Source organism: Gymnodraco acuticeps, unplaced genomic scaffold (genome assembly GCF_902827175.1).
Source record: "Gymnodraco acuticeps unplaced genomic scaffold, fGymAcu1.1, whole genome shotgun sequence".
Lineage (NCBI taxonomy): Eukaryota > Metazoa > Chordata > Actinopteri > Perciformes > Bathydraconidae > Gymnodraco > Gymnodraco acuticeps.
In genome coordinates, this window is record NW_022992351.1 from 10,134,560 (window position 1) to 10,152,776 (window position 18,217).

General features: G+C 42.2%; 1 protein-coding gene across 1 annotated transcript in view; it reads left to right on the forward strand.

Moving 5' to 3' along the window:
* Window positions 1-15,738, forward strand: part of LOC117542109 — a 30,374-nt gene extending 14,636 nt beyond the window's left edge. The window contains exons 2-3 of the mRNA XM_034209591.1: window positions 7,589-7,678; window positions 7,807-15,738. Coding sequence (XP_034065482.1) covers window positions 10,483-11,925 — 1,443 coding nt within the window. The 5' untranslated portion in view covers window positions 7,589-7,678; window positions 7,807-10,482 and the 3' untranslated portion in view covers window positions 11,926-15,738. The remainder of the gene's footprint in view (window positions 1-7,588; window positions 7,679-7,806) is intronic.
* The last annotated feature ends 2,479 nt before the right edge of the window (window positions 15,739-18,217 follow it).

Genomic DNA, 18,217 nt, shown 5'->3' on the forward strand with positions numbered 1-18,217 from the left:
CCACGAAGAAAGATAGCATAAGAATGCAATGCTTTTCTATTTTCACTCTTGATGGCATTCCAGTTCAACATTTTGTCCAAACAAGCTGCTGCGATTAAGAGTTGATGTCCATAGTTCTCTTGGAGCAGTCTTTTGGCTTCCAAAAAGCCCTTTTTAGAATCCATGTATTGGCAACTTTTGACCAAGTCTTTAGCTTGGCCTTCTGTATACTGCTCTACAAAGAACAGCCTGTCTTTGTAATTGTCAGTTGTATCTTCTATTGTATGCTCGAACATTCTGATGAATGAAAGGTACTGTAATGGATCTCCTTTAAAGATGGGTATTTCTCTGGATGGGAGTAATGTTAAGCGTTGCTCCTTCATTAGCATTTCAGTGATTTCGTTTTGCCGCTGCATTACTTGAATAAAGTCATTGCTTTCTGTACGAGAGCTTTGTCTGACTTGGATGGAGTGATGCTGCTGTGCTGATGCTGCTATCCTTGTTGTGGGCCCTGGTTGTAATACTTGGACATGACCACTAGGGGCTGCATGATTTGAGTTCATTGAATTTGAGTATATGAAACTCTTTTTATTGTCCTTCTCCACAGGATTTCCTTGGTTCTCTTCATCCTGGAAATCATCATTTTCATCTGGCTGACCCGTGTCATACTGCTCCTCTCCCACATAAGGGCCAGGATCAGAGTCATCATCCTCAGAAGCTTCCAATGTTTTAATTGTGGCTGTTGCAGCATCAATATCAGTTTGAAGCTCAAGCTTTTCCATTTTAGCTCTGATATTGGCTTTCATTGCTTCCAGGTCAGCTTCTTGTTTTTCAAGTGAGTGTTTCTGTGATAAGGCAGCAGCGCGTGATCTGAGCGCAGCTCTCTCTGCCTCTGCCTTTCTTCTTACTGATGAAGCTGTTGAAGATTTATTGCTGCCACTAGAACTTTTACCTTTTTTGCTTATCATGCCCACTGATATTGCTTTATGTGGACTTGACATATGTGCAGTATATGAGCCATGGTCAGAAGGAGGCACATGCTCAAAGGAGGCAGCTCTGGCTAACCATTTCTTCATCACATCTTGAAACTCATTAAAATATGCAATTTTTGGGAGATACCAAGTCAACATGATCACTTTCTTGTTCTTGCTCCGACAGCATTTCTTGCACTGAGTAATGTGAGTTTGAAAACTCTTTGGAGAGTATTTGAAAAACCCCACGACAACCTTGCATCTCAATGATATTCCCATAATCAATCATGAGTGAATCAGATCAGGACCTGGTCTAATGTGGTCTACATGTAAAAAAAAAGCACTTAAATCTCCCTTGTTTGTATTTTCACAAATAGAATAAAGGTTTCACAAATCTGAAACTGTGTTATAAAGAATCTTTAGACCCTCTGGAATAATCCAGAGAGATTTGATGAGTGTATAGGTCTAGTGGTTTCAGATCAGGACCTGGTCTAATGTGGTCATGATGCGAAAAAAGCAGTGAAATCTCCTTTTTTGTATTTTCACAAATAGAATAAGGGTTTCACAAATCTCAAACTGGGTTATAAAGAATCTTTAGACTCTCTGGGATAATCCAGTCCAGATTTGATGAGTCTAGGTCTAGTGGTTTTAGATCAGGACCTGGTCTAATGTGGTCAGGATGCGAAAAAAGCACTGAAATCTCCCTTGTTTGTATTTTCACAAATATAATAAAGGTTTCACAAATCTCAAACTGTGTTATAAAGAATCTTTAGACTCTCTGGGATAATCCAGGCCAAATAAATCGGCTATGAAGCGATTTAAGAGGTTCAAACACGGAGGATTGTTCGTTCAGCGCTGTAAATGAAATGTCCCTTAAAGGGATGGTGGAAATGGAACCTCAAATAGTTTCGTTTTAACTTATATACAAGCATAATTACGTACCAAAACAATCACACCTGATTAAAAAAATATAATAATTGCCTTACGCATGTTAGAAGCACTTTATTGCAGCTTCCCCGAAGTTTTTTAGAAACGAAATGTTCGACCCAGCCAAACCGGAAGTGACGAAAACTTAGGAAGACGATACGATAACAAACCATGGCGTCTATGCAGAATGAACGTGGAAGGGCAAATATACCAGACAAAGAAGAAGGATTGTACGAGGTATCCAGTGATGATAGCGAGTCAGAAACATCCTCTCGGCTTTCCTACGAAAATGTCGTTTTAGGAACTGAATCTGAATCCGGTTCAGTAAGCGACGATGGTGACAATATTGAGCCAGACGATGGACCATTACGTCCTTATTTGTTCGAGCCCGAGCCCGAGGTGATGGTTCAGGGCATGGGCAATGGCGAGGATGACCAGGACCAGGCGCCAGATGATGCACCCCTACGCACAAATAATCTTGACTGGTAGGTCCCTAAGCATAGCTCACGCATCTTAAGATCACCTGTAGCCTTTACAAATATTAATCATTGTTTACCAGCCCGAAGGTCCCCACAGTTTTTTTTCTCTCACATGTCTCAGGGCTTCTTAACATTTATGAAACTATTAATGTTTCATACCCTTTTAAAGGTAAGAAACTCCGCTAACTGACAATAAGAACAATTGTTAGCTAGAAAAAACACAAGAGTAATACCAAGCCTTTGAATTAGCATTGAGCGAAACAATGCTAACTAATGCTAACGCTTTTTTACACACAACACACGGTAGAAATGCCCTTATTACTATCTTAACTGCACAAACAAGATATACGATTTAAAGCTGAGACTCCACAGGTGTAATGTCATCACTGTAAGACCTCGAATTCCTGGAGCTATCAGCCAGAAAAGAGAAAGTAAACAACATCCGGTTCCAAAAATATTACAATAATTACGTCTTACCTTTTTTGATTTGTGATCAAAAGTTGTGTTCAACGGAATAAAAACGCATCTCAAGGTTAATCCAATGTCGTTGTGTTACGTAGAATTTTTTACTGATAATCAATCATCATATTCTCGAAACAATCGTCAGTAAAATGACGGGAGCACACGACTGCCGAATTACTCGTCAGCTTCGGCTCCGTGAAGTTTGCCCGTGTTATCTGAACAAATTTCACCCACTGACGACGAATGGCTGGGTTTCTTGGAAACGCATGCGTCGATACGCCATTCTCTGCATTTGCTGTCGCACTACAGCCATACAAAACACATCTATTCACCATAATAAAGGTCGGCTATTCACATGCAAATGCTATTGAATGTCCGCCATTGTTTGTGCCCGTCTTCCTATGCTCTCGTCATCACCCGAAGATTCCCGACGATTCCCGAAGTATTTCGTTTCATTGAGAGGGCGCAGTAAAATTGAAAATAAAATGAAACTAGGCGCATGAAATTAAAAAAAATTGTTTATTATGCTTATTTTTAATAAAAATACATAAGTTAAACCCAAAATTCGCGGATTTCCACTATCCCTTTAATTTCCCCGTTAACTGCCGAATCGGATGCTCTGAATCGGAAGCCAACTTCAGCGTCGTCATTTACCCCCGGTACAAAAAACTGTGAGGGCGCCTTCGTCATGTGTTTCTTAAATTCATCAAGTTTTCTCTCAAAAACTCCCAAAGGTTTCCCAATGTAATCCTTGTGTTTACTTTCAAAATGTCGCTTGAGCTTGGCAGGTTTCATAGCCTCGTTCGCCAACGACTCGTAGCACAAAACACATTGTGGATTGGGATCCTCTTCATCTCCAGTCCAAAAAAAGCCAAATTTGATGTAGTCGCTGTGATATTTTCTCTTCACTTTAGCGCTGGACTTTCTGCATTCAAGCCGAGTTTCACAGCTTTCAGCCGGGTGGTTGTTAGACAGTGAACCACTCTCCTGGGACACAGTAACGCACACAAAAGCTTGCTGCTGAATCACCTGCATCAGGACGATGCACCTTGATTGTCGCATCCGATTTTTCATTTAATTTTCTTTTAACTGACCCTGTCTTTAGCCATCGATCCATCTTGTCAGTTGACTGTTCTTTTGTTTATTTTTTTTAGTTGACCGCTCAAATTGACCGCGCAGATCATTTATGACATAAGACGTAAAACAAACGTACGTACGTACCTACGCTACATCTATGATACACTCTATACTAGTAATTGTTTAACAGTTTGAGAAACACTTTAAACTTATAATACATATGAATTTCAAATGTGGCATTTTACTAATATACTCGCGGACCACTTGGGGTCGCTCGCGGACCACCAGTGGTCCGCGGACCACTCTTTAAGAAAGACTGTCTTAGAGGAAGTACAGAAACACGTAACTCTGGATTGGTTTAATGTTTGAGGTGCAATAAACGACACAGCAGCTTTTTGGCATGTTAAAACTATTATTTTCTGCCTCGCTCATGAGAGTAACAGCTGGCAAAATTACAGCCTCGCCTACTGATTTTAATTTAACCATATATCGAGCCCGATTCTTGATTTCAAATGTGTGTTCTAAAATGATATTTACAAATGACTATTATCATTATTATAAGCAAGACAATAAATGGCAAAGATATGTAGAAAATAAACGTATTTAAGATACGTTTATAACAAACGTAACGTGGGAGTATCATTATGCACGCAATACTCGGCATCACAACTCAATGGGAAGTGTATCATATGCACGCAAAATCGGACTTCTGCGTATCTATTGCACGCATTTCCAATGTGTAAAGTCGTGTCATTTGTACGCAGACTGAAGAGAGTGGGTTGTACTAAACATATATAACGGTACGTCCACACGGCAGCGTCGCATGCTTCAATCAATCAATCAATCAATGTTTATTTATATGTTACATTTGTCTCAGTGGACTTCACAGTTTGTACAGAATATCAGTATGACAATATGACACCCTCTGTCCTTAGACCCTCACATCGTACAAGGAAAAACTTCCGAAGAAAACCCACAGTTTTAAAGGGAAAAATGGGAGAAACCTCAGGGAGAGCATCAGAGGAGGGATCCCTCTCCCAGGACGGACAGACGTGCAATAGATGCCGTGTGTAAATTGAAAAGATAATACATTTGCAACATAGGTAGTCCAAATGTTAGGAAATGCATGTGTGTATAATAGGAAGATGAATCCACGAGGATATCCATCCAGGACCTATGATCCAGGACCACAGCCACGATTCAAGATCCAGGGCTCGCAATGCAGGACACAGGACCGCAGGATCATCCATGACTCCGGATCCCGGCGTATATAGACACCAAAAAGAAAGAAATTTGGGGAAGCTGGGTTAATCGGAACATGAGAGTACACAGTTATGGCGCGTTTCCACTGCAGCGGGGTAACCCGTTTAAGCGTCCCTAAGCGTCCTCGGGCTGCCTCGCTGGCCGGCCCAGGCCGTGGCGCATTTCCATTACAGTTTAGGACCTGGGGTAGCAACGCAGTGTAGGCGGGGCGATCGGCTTTGTTTTTGTTCACATTTCGAGTTGTTCCGTCGAGCTCCCGCTGGATTTGATCATCCCCAATGAGATGTAGGAACGTCGTCACCTCCTCGGTCGACCACGGTGTGCTTTTCTTATTAGACGTAGCCATTTTTGTAGCTCATCCGTTTACAAAATGCTGTTTATAAAAATGCTGCAAACTTGCTTCTAGATATATATGCGACGCTAGGGATGAACTCGCGCGCAATCTTGTGACGATTCTCTCTGACCAATCAGCAGTCGAGAGTGTTGACGTCACTAGTTCAGCCCTGGCCCTGGTCTGAGGGAACCACGATTTTATGAGGCCGGAAAAAGTACCCGCTGGCCGGTACTAGGCTATATGGAAACGCCACCAAAAACCGGCCTGGCCGCTTGAGGACGGTTAAGGACGCTTAAACGGGGCTACCCGCTGCAGTGGAAACGCGCCTTTATAGACAGAGAGAAGGAAGAAGTAAGATGTCCCCCGACAAACTAAGCCTATATCAGCAAAACTAGGGGCTGAATCGAATCAGCCCTAACTATAAGCTTTATCAAAAACGAAGGTCTTAAGCGCACTCTTAAAAACGGATAGGGTGTCTGCCGCCCGAACACAAACTGGAAGCTGATTCCACAAATGTGGAGCTTGATAAGAAAAGGCTCTGGCTCCCATTGTACTTTTAGAGACTCTAGGAACAACCAACAACCCTGCATTCTTGGAACGCAATGCCCTAGTAGGACAGTAGGGTATAATGAGTTCTTTAAGGTAAGATGGCGCCTGCCCATTAAGGGCTTTGTAGGCGAGAAGAATAATTTTAAATTATATCATGTGTTCTATAGGGAGCCAGTGTAAGGCAGCCAGAACAGGAGTAATGTGGTCCCTTTTCCTAAATCTGGTTAGTACACGAGCTGCAGCATTTTCAATCAGCTGAAGCGACTTGACTGACTTCTTGGTACACCCTGATAATAAAGAGTTACAATAATCCAGCCTTGAAGTAACAAATGTATGGACTAGTTTCTCTGCATCGTTTTGAGGCAAGATATGCCTGATCTTTGCAATGTTACGTAGATGGAAGTAGGCGGTCCTTGAAATTGATTTTATGTGGGCGTTAAAGGATAAATCCTGATCAAATATAACACCAAGATTCCTTACAGTCTCACTGGAGGCCAAATTAATGCCATCCATAGTTAGTATATCCTTAGATAATTTGTTTCGTAGATTCTTCGGGCCAAGTACAATAACTTCAGTTTTGGTCGTGTTTAACATCAAAAAGTTGAAGGTCATCCACGTTTTTAAGTCCTTGAGGCAGTCTTGAATTTTATTTAGATGATTAATTTCATCAGGCCTGATTGATAAATATAGTTGAGTATCATCCGCATAACAATGAAAGTTTACAGAATGATTCCTTATAATATTGCCTAACCGGAGCATATATAATGTGAACAAAATATGTCAGAGCACTGAGCCCTTCAACGGAGACTCTTCCCATTCACTTTGAATGGGGTGATGTCACGCTTTGCCGAACTGCATTGTAGTTCCGTCGCGTCGCTTTGCCTCTGTTGCTCGCGCTGAAAGTTGAGAAAAGTTCAACTTTCAAGCGTCAACGGAAGCGCCAGCCAATCAAATCATGTGCCAGTACAAGCTCTAGCCAATCAAACCGCGTGCTTGTGTGTCCGGGGCGGGAGATGAATGTGATTGGTCGCACGCCAGACACGCCCACCGGCAAGCTTCAACGCAACGCTGCCGTGTAGTCTAGGACCTGGGTTAGATATGTATGCACTTAATTTAGGAGAGAATATCTCAATTGTTCTAGACTAATATGACCCCACTGAACAACTTGGGATGTGTGCCAAAATCTCTATCCGGGACAAAAAGCCCCAAAATTACCATGCCCTTTTTTAAATGACCACGCCCCTTTTCATCGGAAGTGCTACTTCCGATATAGCTGTATCTTCTAAACCGTTTGAGCTACAGATTTTCTGAGGTGCTCAAAATGTTCAGAATGGCCATATCTAGGGGGAGGGGGGTATTATAAATGTCTAATTTGATATTTTACGAGAACATTCGGTCCACTTATTACCATACAACTACCCAAGTACTGGAAATTGAGTTATCCTCTCATGAATTATGTGCATACATGCCTATCTTAACTTAGGTCTTCTACTAATTAATATAACCATTGAATTATATAAAACTAACTGCTTTTTGTTTATTCATAGCACCAGTGCTAAAAGCTGGAGAGAGTATGAGAGAAAGACTTATCCATCCAGTTTAACAGAGATAATATCTCACTGAAGTACAGCGAAATGGTAAGACAAGCTTTAATTTATTTATTTACCTACCTCTTCTTTCTGTGGGTATGCCAAGTAGTATATTGTATGGTGATACTGATAACCCATGCCATCGATAATTTTAAACATGTTTCTTTTATTTTCAGGATGTGGTACCGCTCGCTGCTCCTTCTGCTACACCTAAGCCGATCAAGCCGATCGATCTCGAGGAGTGCATCCTATGCGAGAGAGAGAGTACCTCTCTAGTGGTGAAATCGGCAGGGGTTATATTGTTTCGCTTGCCAAACAAACAGAGAGTAATGACACTCGAGCTGCTAGGGTTCTTCGACTGACCGTGCAAGAGCAGGGTATCATGAAATACCACACCTCATCTTGCTACAGTAGTTTTCAAAGGGATATGGCTAAGACTGACAGCATAACCCAACCACTAGAACAATCAGAACCATCTCAGCAGGGGCCTATTAATGATACATCTGAGCGACACAGCAAGCGATTTAAGTCCAGTGTAACTACAAATGTCTGTATCTTTTGTGGTTCGGATTGCAAGACATTTAAACAGAAGAAAATACACACATTGTTCAGAATCTGTGAAAGGCCCATGGCCCAAAAACTACTAAATGCGGCCATGTTGTTCAAGGACCATGTGTACACTGAAACAGCGGCAATGTGTAAGCTAGATGATGTTTTTGCGGCTGATATCCGATATCACGACCAATGTTGTAAAGTCTATTTCAATAAATATCATGCTAAAATTGAGGAAATACTGAAAAACCTCAAAATGGAGGAGTCGGTAACAGCCGGAGACAACTCCTTCAAGGCTAGATTTTTAGCCCTTGGGATTGACTTTAGTAGGTCAGCACACAGTCTGACTTCCATCTGAGACAGGCTAAATGAAGGTTCAGCTGGAATAGTGTCAAACAGAACTGTAAAGCAGCTGATCATCGAGATGTATGGAGACGCCGTCTGTTTTACATACCCAAGTAACAAACGAATATCCCAGATGGTACTTTGTACCAACAGTTCTATAGAGGCCTTGGTAGAGTCCCTGCGAGTTTCACCTGTCCAACAGGTTGCAACTGAGCTGGCACAGGAGCTGACAGGATATAGGTTTGGACTGCAGATGTGCCTCTGTGAGCCCCAAGACCTCAAACTGTCCATGGACATATTAATTAAGAACCCACCACCAAGATGGGAGGAGTTTTGCTCCTATATGTTCAAGGGGAAAACAACCTCTAAGCTGAAGACTGATGTAGTCTTTCAAATTCTGCACTACATCATGACTGATGGCAAGGAACCAACACCTTTCCATGTCATGGCGGCTCAAGGAGTGCACAGTCTGACACGATCAAAAGAGCTAGTGACCGCTCTTAACCATCATGGAATATGTGTCAGCTACAACACAGTCAAGAGGATTGATGTGGACCTCGCTGAACGGATCATCACTACAGCAGGTGGCAATAGAGTACCTCTTCCCACTGTCCTTGAAGCAACAAGCCCACTAAATGGGGCATTGGACAACTTTGACCGCAATGAAAGCACCCTGGCAGGAACAGGCTCCACACACGATACCATCCTTGTTCTCTTCCAAAATGTTCCAATTCATCTGGCGAAACCATCAGAGGAGAGTGAGATCTCTGCAAGGCCCCTTGCCGCTCAGAGCCGGACCACAATAAAGCTTAGGTATACAGTCAGCTGCCAACAGCTCATCAGGATGGGGGCAGTGAAGGAACGCGGGGTGATACCCACCAACTACAAGGTATCAGAGATTCTCTCCAATTCTACTACATTGGGCCCGATAGCCCCAGCAACAGTTGTTGATCCAACAACAGTCTCTACTACAGCAGCAGAACCCTCTACCTCAGCAACAGAGTCAACCACTGTAGTATCTGATGTGATACACACTTCCACGGCAACAGACCCATCAACCTTGACAACAGGCCCCATCGCCATGGCAGCAGAACCAACTTCCAACACAACAAGCTCCACTACTGCAGCAGCAGAAGTCTTGGATATGTCAACAGACCCCTCTCCCACAACAACTGATAGCTCCACCACAGCAACAGACTTCACTGGGTCCACCAAGTCAATAGATTCGGACTATTTTCTGTGGATAGTCAATCGCTTCTCCAAAAGAGCGACACATGAGAGTGACTATGTCCCAGGATTTACAGCTCTGAGAAGTGCAACTGTGAATAGCACCTTTCATCCTACCACCACAATTCTTACCCCCATCCTTCCCTATCCAGCTACAACATACGATGCAATCTTCACCACGATGATTAACTTTCAGGATGCTCTGAAACAGAAGGGTGATACCTGTAAAGGAATATTTTAGTCTTGTTAAAGTATATAGAGTTTAGTGACTTGTCCTCGGGAATCTGTTTCTGGTTAAAGTGTATTCCTGCCTGTAATGTGATCCAAAGCTTCTCAGGAGGACACAGGTCAAGAGGTCATCTGATATCTTGTGGGGGGAGAAGCTTGGCTCATGTGGGTTTGCAATGCAACGAGTCTTTGTCTCGACATCTGGCATGCATTAAAGGAAAACCCGCGTGTTTTAGGGCCCTCCTCTTCTAAGGTATAGATGTGTTCTTGGCGCTTTTGTCTTCAGAGTTGGCTGGTATCTTACATGAGAACTGTAGTATACTGTGATCTCTCCGGCCGTACGAATTCTCAATAAATATCAGTGTATTGACAGGCGAATCCAGTTTCCCTCATTTGATGATTGGCTCAACATTGCTGCAAAGAAGTTTTTACTTCACAATACCTACGGTGGGTTGTGGGCCGACGAAGGTGTGTACCGTATTGCCAAGGAAATTCAGCTCATGAAACCAGACCAGTTTAGCAACATATTCCTTGGTCTAGGTGGGTTTCATATGGAGAAGATTGTGTTGGCCTGTCTTGGTACATATCTGGAACCCTCTGGAATGTTTGCTGTTCTAGTTGAGACCGAGTGCTATGGTACTGATGTCATCAAGACTGTGATCTCCGGTTCCCACTATTCCAGGGCCCGCACTGCCCATTCAATGATACACAAGGTCCTCACATCTATGATGTTGGAAGCATTCCTCTCCAAATACCCTGAGAGACTAACGGAGCTAGAGGCACTGCAGGTCAACTGCCAGTCCAAAGACCTCACGGCCGAAGAATGGAACACGACAAAGGAGCGTGCTGACACCATCCAAGCAGCCTTTCAAGTCTACCTGAAGGAAAGGGCATCGCTGTCCCAGTCCTTTGATTACTGGAACACATACGTTTCTGACCTGTACCCAATAGTTAGGGATCTGACCAATTCTCTGCGCTCTGGAGATTGGATTCTCTACCTCAGTGCTATGGAGAGGGCAACTTCACTGTTCTTCTTTTTTGGGAGAACAAACTACTGTCGGTGGACACCATTATTCCTGCAGGACTGCTATCAACTGAAGGATAAGTTCCCACTACTGTACGACTCCTACATGCATGGTGGATTTGTCGTGAACACCACCAAGAAAGGTAGTGGAGTGCCGTTTGACCAGGCGCTAGAGCAGTGCTACAACCGGCCTGCCAAAGTGAGTGGGGGGATAATTGGTATCACCAGGAAGAAGGAAGCAGTAGCTCTGTGGGGTATCATCAAGCATAAGAAAGACCAGTACGTTGACCTCCTGAAGATGAAGGATGATGTAGAAGGAGAACTCTCACTTCACCACGACTTCAATCCGAGTACTGCAACTAAGATAGTTGGGATGGTGCAAGACATAGCAGAGTATCTCCTGAAGGTATGCAGTCCTCTACAAGACCAGGTAGCGCTGAAGAATATTTTCACTGGAGGAATTGTGACCAACGTAGACATAGACAAGTTGTTGTGCTGTATGAAGGAGGGCAGCGCTGCTTGTGCTAAATGTATCGATGAGCGACTCAGAAATAGGTCGATATCGATATACTCAACTATTAGCAAAATCAAGTTTACGTCCCCTAAGACCACCTTGAATTTGGCTCCCAAAGTAGACATCAAAGATGAGACAATCAAAGCTCTCATGTTTATTGAGTATGGGTGTCACCGGGGTTTCACTGTTGAGGAGCTACTCCAGCATGAGATCACCAACTCTGCGTTCTTCTTGGTTGACAAAGATGGTTACTTGAGGAAGAGTGCCAAATCACAACTTGGGACTGAGCTGCTGAAGTTGTGCCCACTAATAGATAAAAAAAGGTCCAGAAACATCCCCACAAACCCACGCCATCATTATCGACTTCATGGCCTTGGTGAGAAAGGTCCCCTTAAAGAAGCTTGATCCGCCCGTCAAAACATTCCATGACTTTGCTATTGCATTGACATCTATGGTCACCAAAGCTGGGCACAACTGTGATGAGATCCACATCGTTTTCGACACTTACAGAGAGGATAGCATCAAGAATGGAGAGAGGGAGAGAAGATGGAAGTCAAAGGAAATGGTTGTCCTTGATGTGATATCACCGAACCAAAATGTCCCAGTGGTGTTATAGAACTTCTGGTCGTCTTCCATCAGCAAAACCGCTTTCCAGGCATTCTATGTTGAGTGGCTCACCACCAATTACCAAGGTACCAAACATTCTATACCTTGGTATATCACCACAGGCATGGACGGTGTCAGCTGGGTGTGCTTCTCCATTCCCTCGGCTCAACTGCACACACGAGGAAGCTGACGACAGGATGATGTTCCATGTGCAGGACATTCTATGCCACCGGTCAGGACCTACATCCATTACGCTGTCATCAGGTGACACAGATGTATTTGTGTGCCTGTTATACCACATCACAGTCAATTGGAGAGATCTTGGTCTCAAAGAGCTCTGGCTCGTCCGCAACTCAGGAGTGAGAAGATCAATATTACCACTCCACGATATCTGCTTAGCGCTGGGAGACGAGCTCACAAAGTGTCTCCCAGCACTCCATGCGCTGACTGGGTGCGATACAACCAGCAAGATATCAACTAAACTTGCAGCCCTGAATGCTGTCAGAATATTCCTCTCTGATCCTGAATTTCGACAGTCCACAGCTAACAGAAAATGCAATACAGCTGGCAGAGACATTCTTGGTCAAGTGTCTCAAACCATCAACAGACCTGAAGACATTTGACGACCTGCGACTCGCTGCATTTGATAGCAATGCCCTCAAGATGGACTTCGAGAGAACCACTTGCACATCAACTAATGCAAGAAAACATATCCATAGAGGGTATCACCAACAGCAGCTGTGGGTCCAAGCCCCATTTAGAGACGCCACCTCGATTATGAATGCCGAGAATTATGGTTTTGTAGTTCATTAGTCCCTGAGTTTGTGATCTCAAAACCCGAAGGCCTGCCAGATCCCTGCACATGTGGCAAGTGTGCTCACAAGAATGGGTGTCCCTGCAGGGTAGCTGGGATCAAGTGTTGCAAGTACTGCAAATGCAAGGGAGGTGATTGTTGTAAAAACCCTATCACTGAATGAGCACTGCTCATCATCCTCATACGGGGACCTGGACTCTGTTGTCTTACTCTTCATGTTCCTCACCCTGGTTTACGTGACACATAAACAGTACTAATGTGGTGTTAAATAAGTATTGTTGGCTGTTGGGTAATTTATTTAAGCTCTCTACATGACACAAATGTTCTAACTTTGCTCTAAGTCCAGAAAGTTTAAATTAATAAATATAATGGCCATTCCAGTGTGTATAGGTAGTTGTATGTAAGTTGACCTATTAACGGTTTTTAGCCATTTCTAGTAAAATATGAACATTTTGAGGACCTCAAAAGCAGTCTTGTTAGTTTATAATTAAATGGTTATATTAATTAGTAGAAGACCTAAGTTAAGATAGGCATGTATGCACATAATTCATGAGAGGATAACTCAATTTCCTGTACTTGGGTAGTTGTATGGTAATAAGTGGACCGAATGTTCTCGTAAAATATCAAATTAGAAATTTCTAATACCCCCCTCCCCCTAGATATGGCCATTCTGAACATTTTGAGCACCTCAGAAAATCTGTAGCTCAAACTGTTTAGAAGATACAGCTATATCGGAAGTAGCACTTCAGATGAAAAGGGGCGTGGTCATTTAAAAAAGGGCGTGGTAATTTGGGGGCTTTTTGTCCCGGATAGAGATTTTGGCACACATCCCAAGTTGTTCAGTGGGGTCATATTAGTCTACAACAGTTGAGATATTCTCTCCTAAATTAAGTGCATACATATCTAACCCAGGTCCTCTACTAGTGTGGACGTACCGTAAATATGATAACTAATGTCACTCACAACCTGTAATGTTTAATTATACTGCTACACGCAATACTCTTATTTTGGTAACCCCTTATCCGGAAACCGGAAGTAGCGAGCTAAGAGGCTCCGGCTTGACGAGGTTATTGAAGGATGACTGTAGCCTACACTAGAGCTGACCGGAGAATAAAGACACGGCAACTAAAGCTTCACTTGTAACGTGTTTATATGGATTTATTCAACAGACTGCAAGTCACAACACAACCTGGCCGAGAGGGCTTTAACTGAAGACAAATTGAGAGCATCATTGCGAAAGGGATGCAGCAAAAATAATCGTTTTGTTTCGATTACGCTGTTTTCATAATCGTTGCAAGCCAAAATCGTAATCGAAATTAAAATACGATTAATTGCACAGCCCTAATTATAACTGAACCCCACAGTAATACAAATTAGGATGCACATGATAAGAATCATAATGAGGTTAAAGGTAAACACTTCTTTATTTGAAGACAATATTGAATACATCTGGTGCACTTTATCATAAAGAGATGATACTATAAAACAGTTATCAGCTTGTTTAGCAAGGAATAAATGCAAGCAGATGTTTAAATACCAGAACGCATTTACAGTTGTAATCATGTTTACATCTGCAGGGCAACATAAAATAAGTTTGCAACATTTAACCTAAGACCTGTATTTTATTCTCTATATCAGCACAACAAATATGAAGGATTTGTAGGCTTGCCAAGCAGGACCCAACATTTTGGATTTCACCTCTTTATGCTGATTTTCCTTCACTTCAAGGAATTATTTTAGATGATAGGCCACTTTGATAACGTTTTAAGCAGAGAAAACTCCTATTGTGAAGCTGGTGAAATCATCAAAGTTTATCAGTGTAAGTGCTTCTTTCTGCTGTGCGTTGACCCTGAGTTACAGGCCCTGCAAAGATCTGACACAACTTTTGTTTAGGCTTCTGCTGTTCCTTTCAGCTAACACAGAGAGATGCCCTGATGTGTGTTCTGTCAGACTGTCTGCTGTTTACCTTCTGTGCGGCGTTCGCATGTGAAAGACCAAACAGCAATCTACAAAAGCACACTGTGGCAAACTGTCAAGGTTGAAACTTGTACTGCTATCTTCCGCTCTGTATCAAAAAGCTTCGCCTTGCTCTCTGATGTGCCGGCACCTGGGTGCTGCTGGGTGCGATGCCCCCAGCTTTTCTTTGCATTCATCTCCCGTCAGTCCAGCTGACATCAGTTACGAGTCTGCATAAATGAATGCTCTCCAGTCGGCATGAAATGGTTTTGTCACTCAAGAAGAACACTCAGCACTCCAAACATAGGACTACAAAACACATGCCGAGTGTCGGTGTTTTGAAGACAGGCATAGATGGGGACAAGAAAGTCCAAAAGTCTTTTTTTCTTCTTGCCCTTTTCTTATACTCTCACTTATAGCATACAGGCTCATACATGCGTTTATACATTTCCACTCTAAAGAAAACCAAGCCAAATTGTTGATGACCCCCTGATGACATCACCAGGGTTAATTTATCTCACTTTTGAAAATTCTCCTTCAGAGCGTCAAAGAACTGCCTTCCCATGCTGAGCAGTATTCCCCATGAAGAATATACATATTTGTATTTGTACTTTTGTTAGTGACCTTTTAAAAAATGCATATTCATCAAGAATGATATTAAATTACTATTTGCCATATTCAACTGCAGCCATGCAATATTAACGCTGTATGTTTCAATCCAAACAAACATTACAGGGGCTACATAAGCAGAAATATGTGTTATGTGTATTTTATGCATTCATCAATGTCTTCAAATTATAAATGTCTATGAGCTTGATTAAAAACCTACATCTATACTGTAATAGCCTGTTGACTGATGACTCATGTGAGCGTGTACAATTGTATACGCAAATAAATGTGTTGGCTCTTCAAAATGTAAACTACTTTTTACTTGGATTTAAATCTTATCGACAAAGATGTCAAATCTGTTAAAATACTTTTAAGACCTGTACTTTACTGAAAATACTAAAGACCATAAGAAAGTGTTTTAAAGTCCTCTATGGTTTTTGTCTCTCTGCCCTATTTCTTCTTAACATTCTGTCTAACTGAGTCATACATCTGTAGCCTACTGTGTACAATTTGTGCACAGCAGAGGAGGACATGCAAACATTTATTTTGTTGGTTTTTACTGACGAGTTTAAGTACTCAGGCTGTAGGCCTATGTCATAACAGTGAGCTTCCAGAAGCAAAAATCCCTTTTACATTTTCTAATTGAAGATTTGGAGTACACGCATTATGTCGTAACATCTAACGTACACTTACGATGATGGCGTACATTATGCTCCTGAACAACCCATACAGTATTTACTGTATGTATAGGTCAGGGGTCGGCAACCTTTTTGATATGAAGAAAACAAATTGTGATCAGTGTGTGCCGACGATCGTGAATTTTCTTAGGGGGGGAGAGCTCGACGTTCGTGAACTGTCAACAGGAGGAGCCTCGCTGCGGGGAAGCAGTGTGTGGACCTCTTTCACCTGTCAGCACAACTTAAGGTCCTTACAGCACTTCTCGCTGTAGAGTGAAAATGGAACGCACACGCTATTTGTTGCTTGTTTATATCCATAGACTGTATAAATGTATATCACAGTCTGTTCTTCTTCTCTCGGTGTATCACACAGTCTGTCTTCCGGTTTTTGCCTCTTTTGAATGATGAATACACACTACCGCCGTCTGCTGGTAAAGAGAGTTATTGCCACTCACGCATGCGCAGTTCATACGTGCAACTTGGCCGTCGGCTGAAGTCTTTGTGGTGTGTTCCAGTGCGAAACATGACCAAGAAGCAGGAGACATGAGGCGACTTGAGCCGACATTCCATCGGGACGTGTTCTTTGGTGTCAGTTTGGTGTGTAAGAGGCTGTACATGATGCCGTTTAAACTAATTTAAATAATTGGTTTAAACGGCATAATAATAAGGACGACCGTCCAATCTGTGATTCTCCAGTCCGCCCCTTTGTAGCATATTATTTCGATGAGAGGTGTGGGAATTGATGTAAAGTATTATGCAGAAAATTTGATACAGCATAGTTTTGGTATATTCTTTTAATGTCACCCATATATAAGAGGTGTGTTGCATCATGTTATCACTAATATATGTGTGGTTTTATACATTCCTGTGTGTTAATAGTTGAAGGAACAAAGTACATTTTTCCTCTTAAATATAGAGAGGTTTTTTATACATTCCTGAAACAATGTTCCCTTTTCCTTAAAAGTAGATTAGCGCAATAGTCTTTTTCTTCCACTTTTACATATAATCAAAAGGGTGGTTTTTTGGCTATCTGTGAGGAGGTAAAATGCAGAATTACTTGTGATTTCTGTTTTGAGTGAAAAGATTACCCGTTAAGTGTTTTTAAGAAAGTCTTGTTGCAGTCAGAGGCCATGAGTTTCTTAGGTAATCATCAATGGTCTTTGCAAAATAACAAGGGACATTTCCCCCAGATATAATGGTTACATTCTTCTTAAGTTAATAATGCACATCCTGCAGGCCTTGAGAATTGAGTCACACAGTTAAGAGAGACAATAGTCAGTCTGAATTGTCAATGAATGCATTCATTCCAGTAAACGCGGACTTCGGGGTGAAAGGAAGTTCACAGAAGCCCTTAAGCTAAAAGAACAATCAACTTCTGTTAATGATAAAGATGTGTGTGTGTTAAAGATATGCAGGACAAGGCTATTTGAGCAGCTATGTGAATACTGCTCAAACAATACCTGGGTTTGTGTTCTATTGACTTCTCTGCTTTATTCTTTCATAAATGTGAGGACTACATTGCTATAAACATTGTGGAGTAGTTGGCTTAAACATGTTTAATTACTCTGTATGAAATAGAAGCTGCTTTTTCATGACAGAAGACTAGAGAGGTAGGGGAAGAAACATTTTTCTTAAAATCTCCACCATGTCAGGGAAGTCTATATCTTGAATAGTAGATGTGTGTGTTTAATTACTTTGTATTAATAATAAGCAGTCTGTGTAACCAGGAGCTGGAAATATGAGAAATTAAACCTTTGTATATATCTTTGTCGCCAAGGGAATATTCTTTAGACACAACTGAAGTTTCTGGAATGCTGCAGGAGGGGCTCTGTGGGAGGATAATTTCCCCCGACTCCTCCCCGTGGTACCTCTATACCTCCTGTTTGTGTTCGTGTGTTCGCTCTCTCTTCTCTGGCTGTCAGGACCGAAGGATCTAAGCAGCACGCGAACCAGGGCAGGAGTACTCCTTATATTATATTATATTGTATTGTATTGTATTGCATTGGATTATTACCTTTTATAATTAAAACAGATT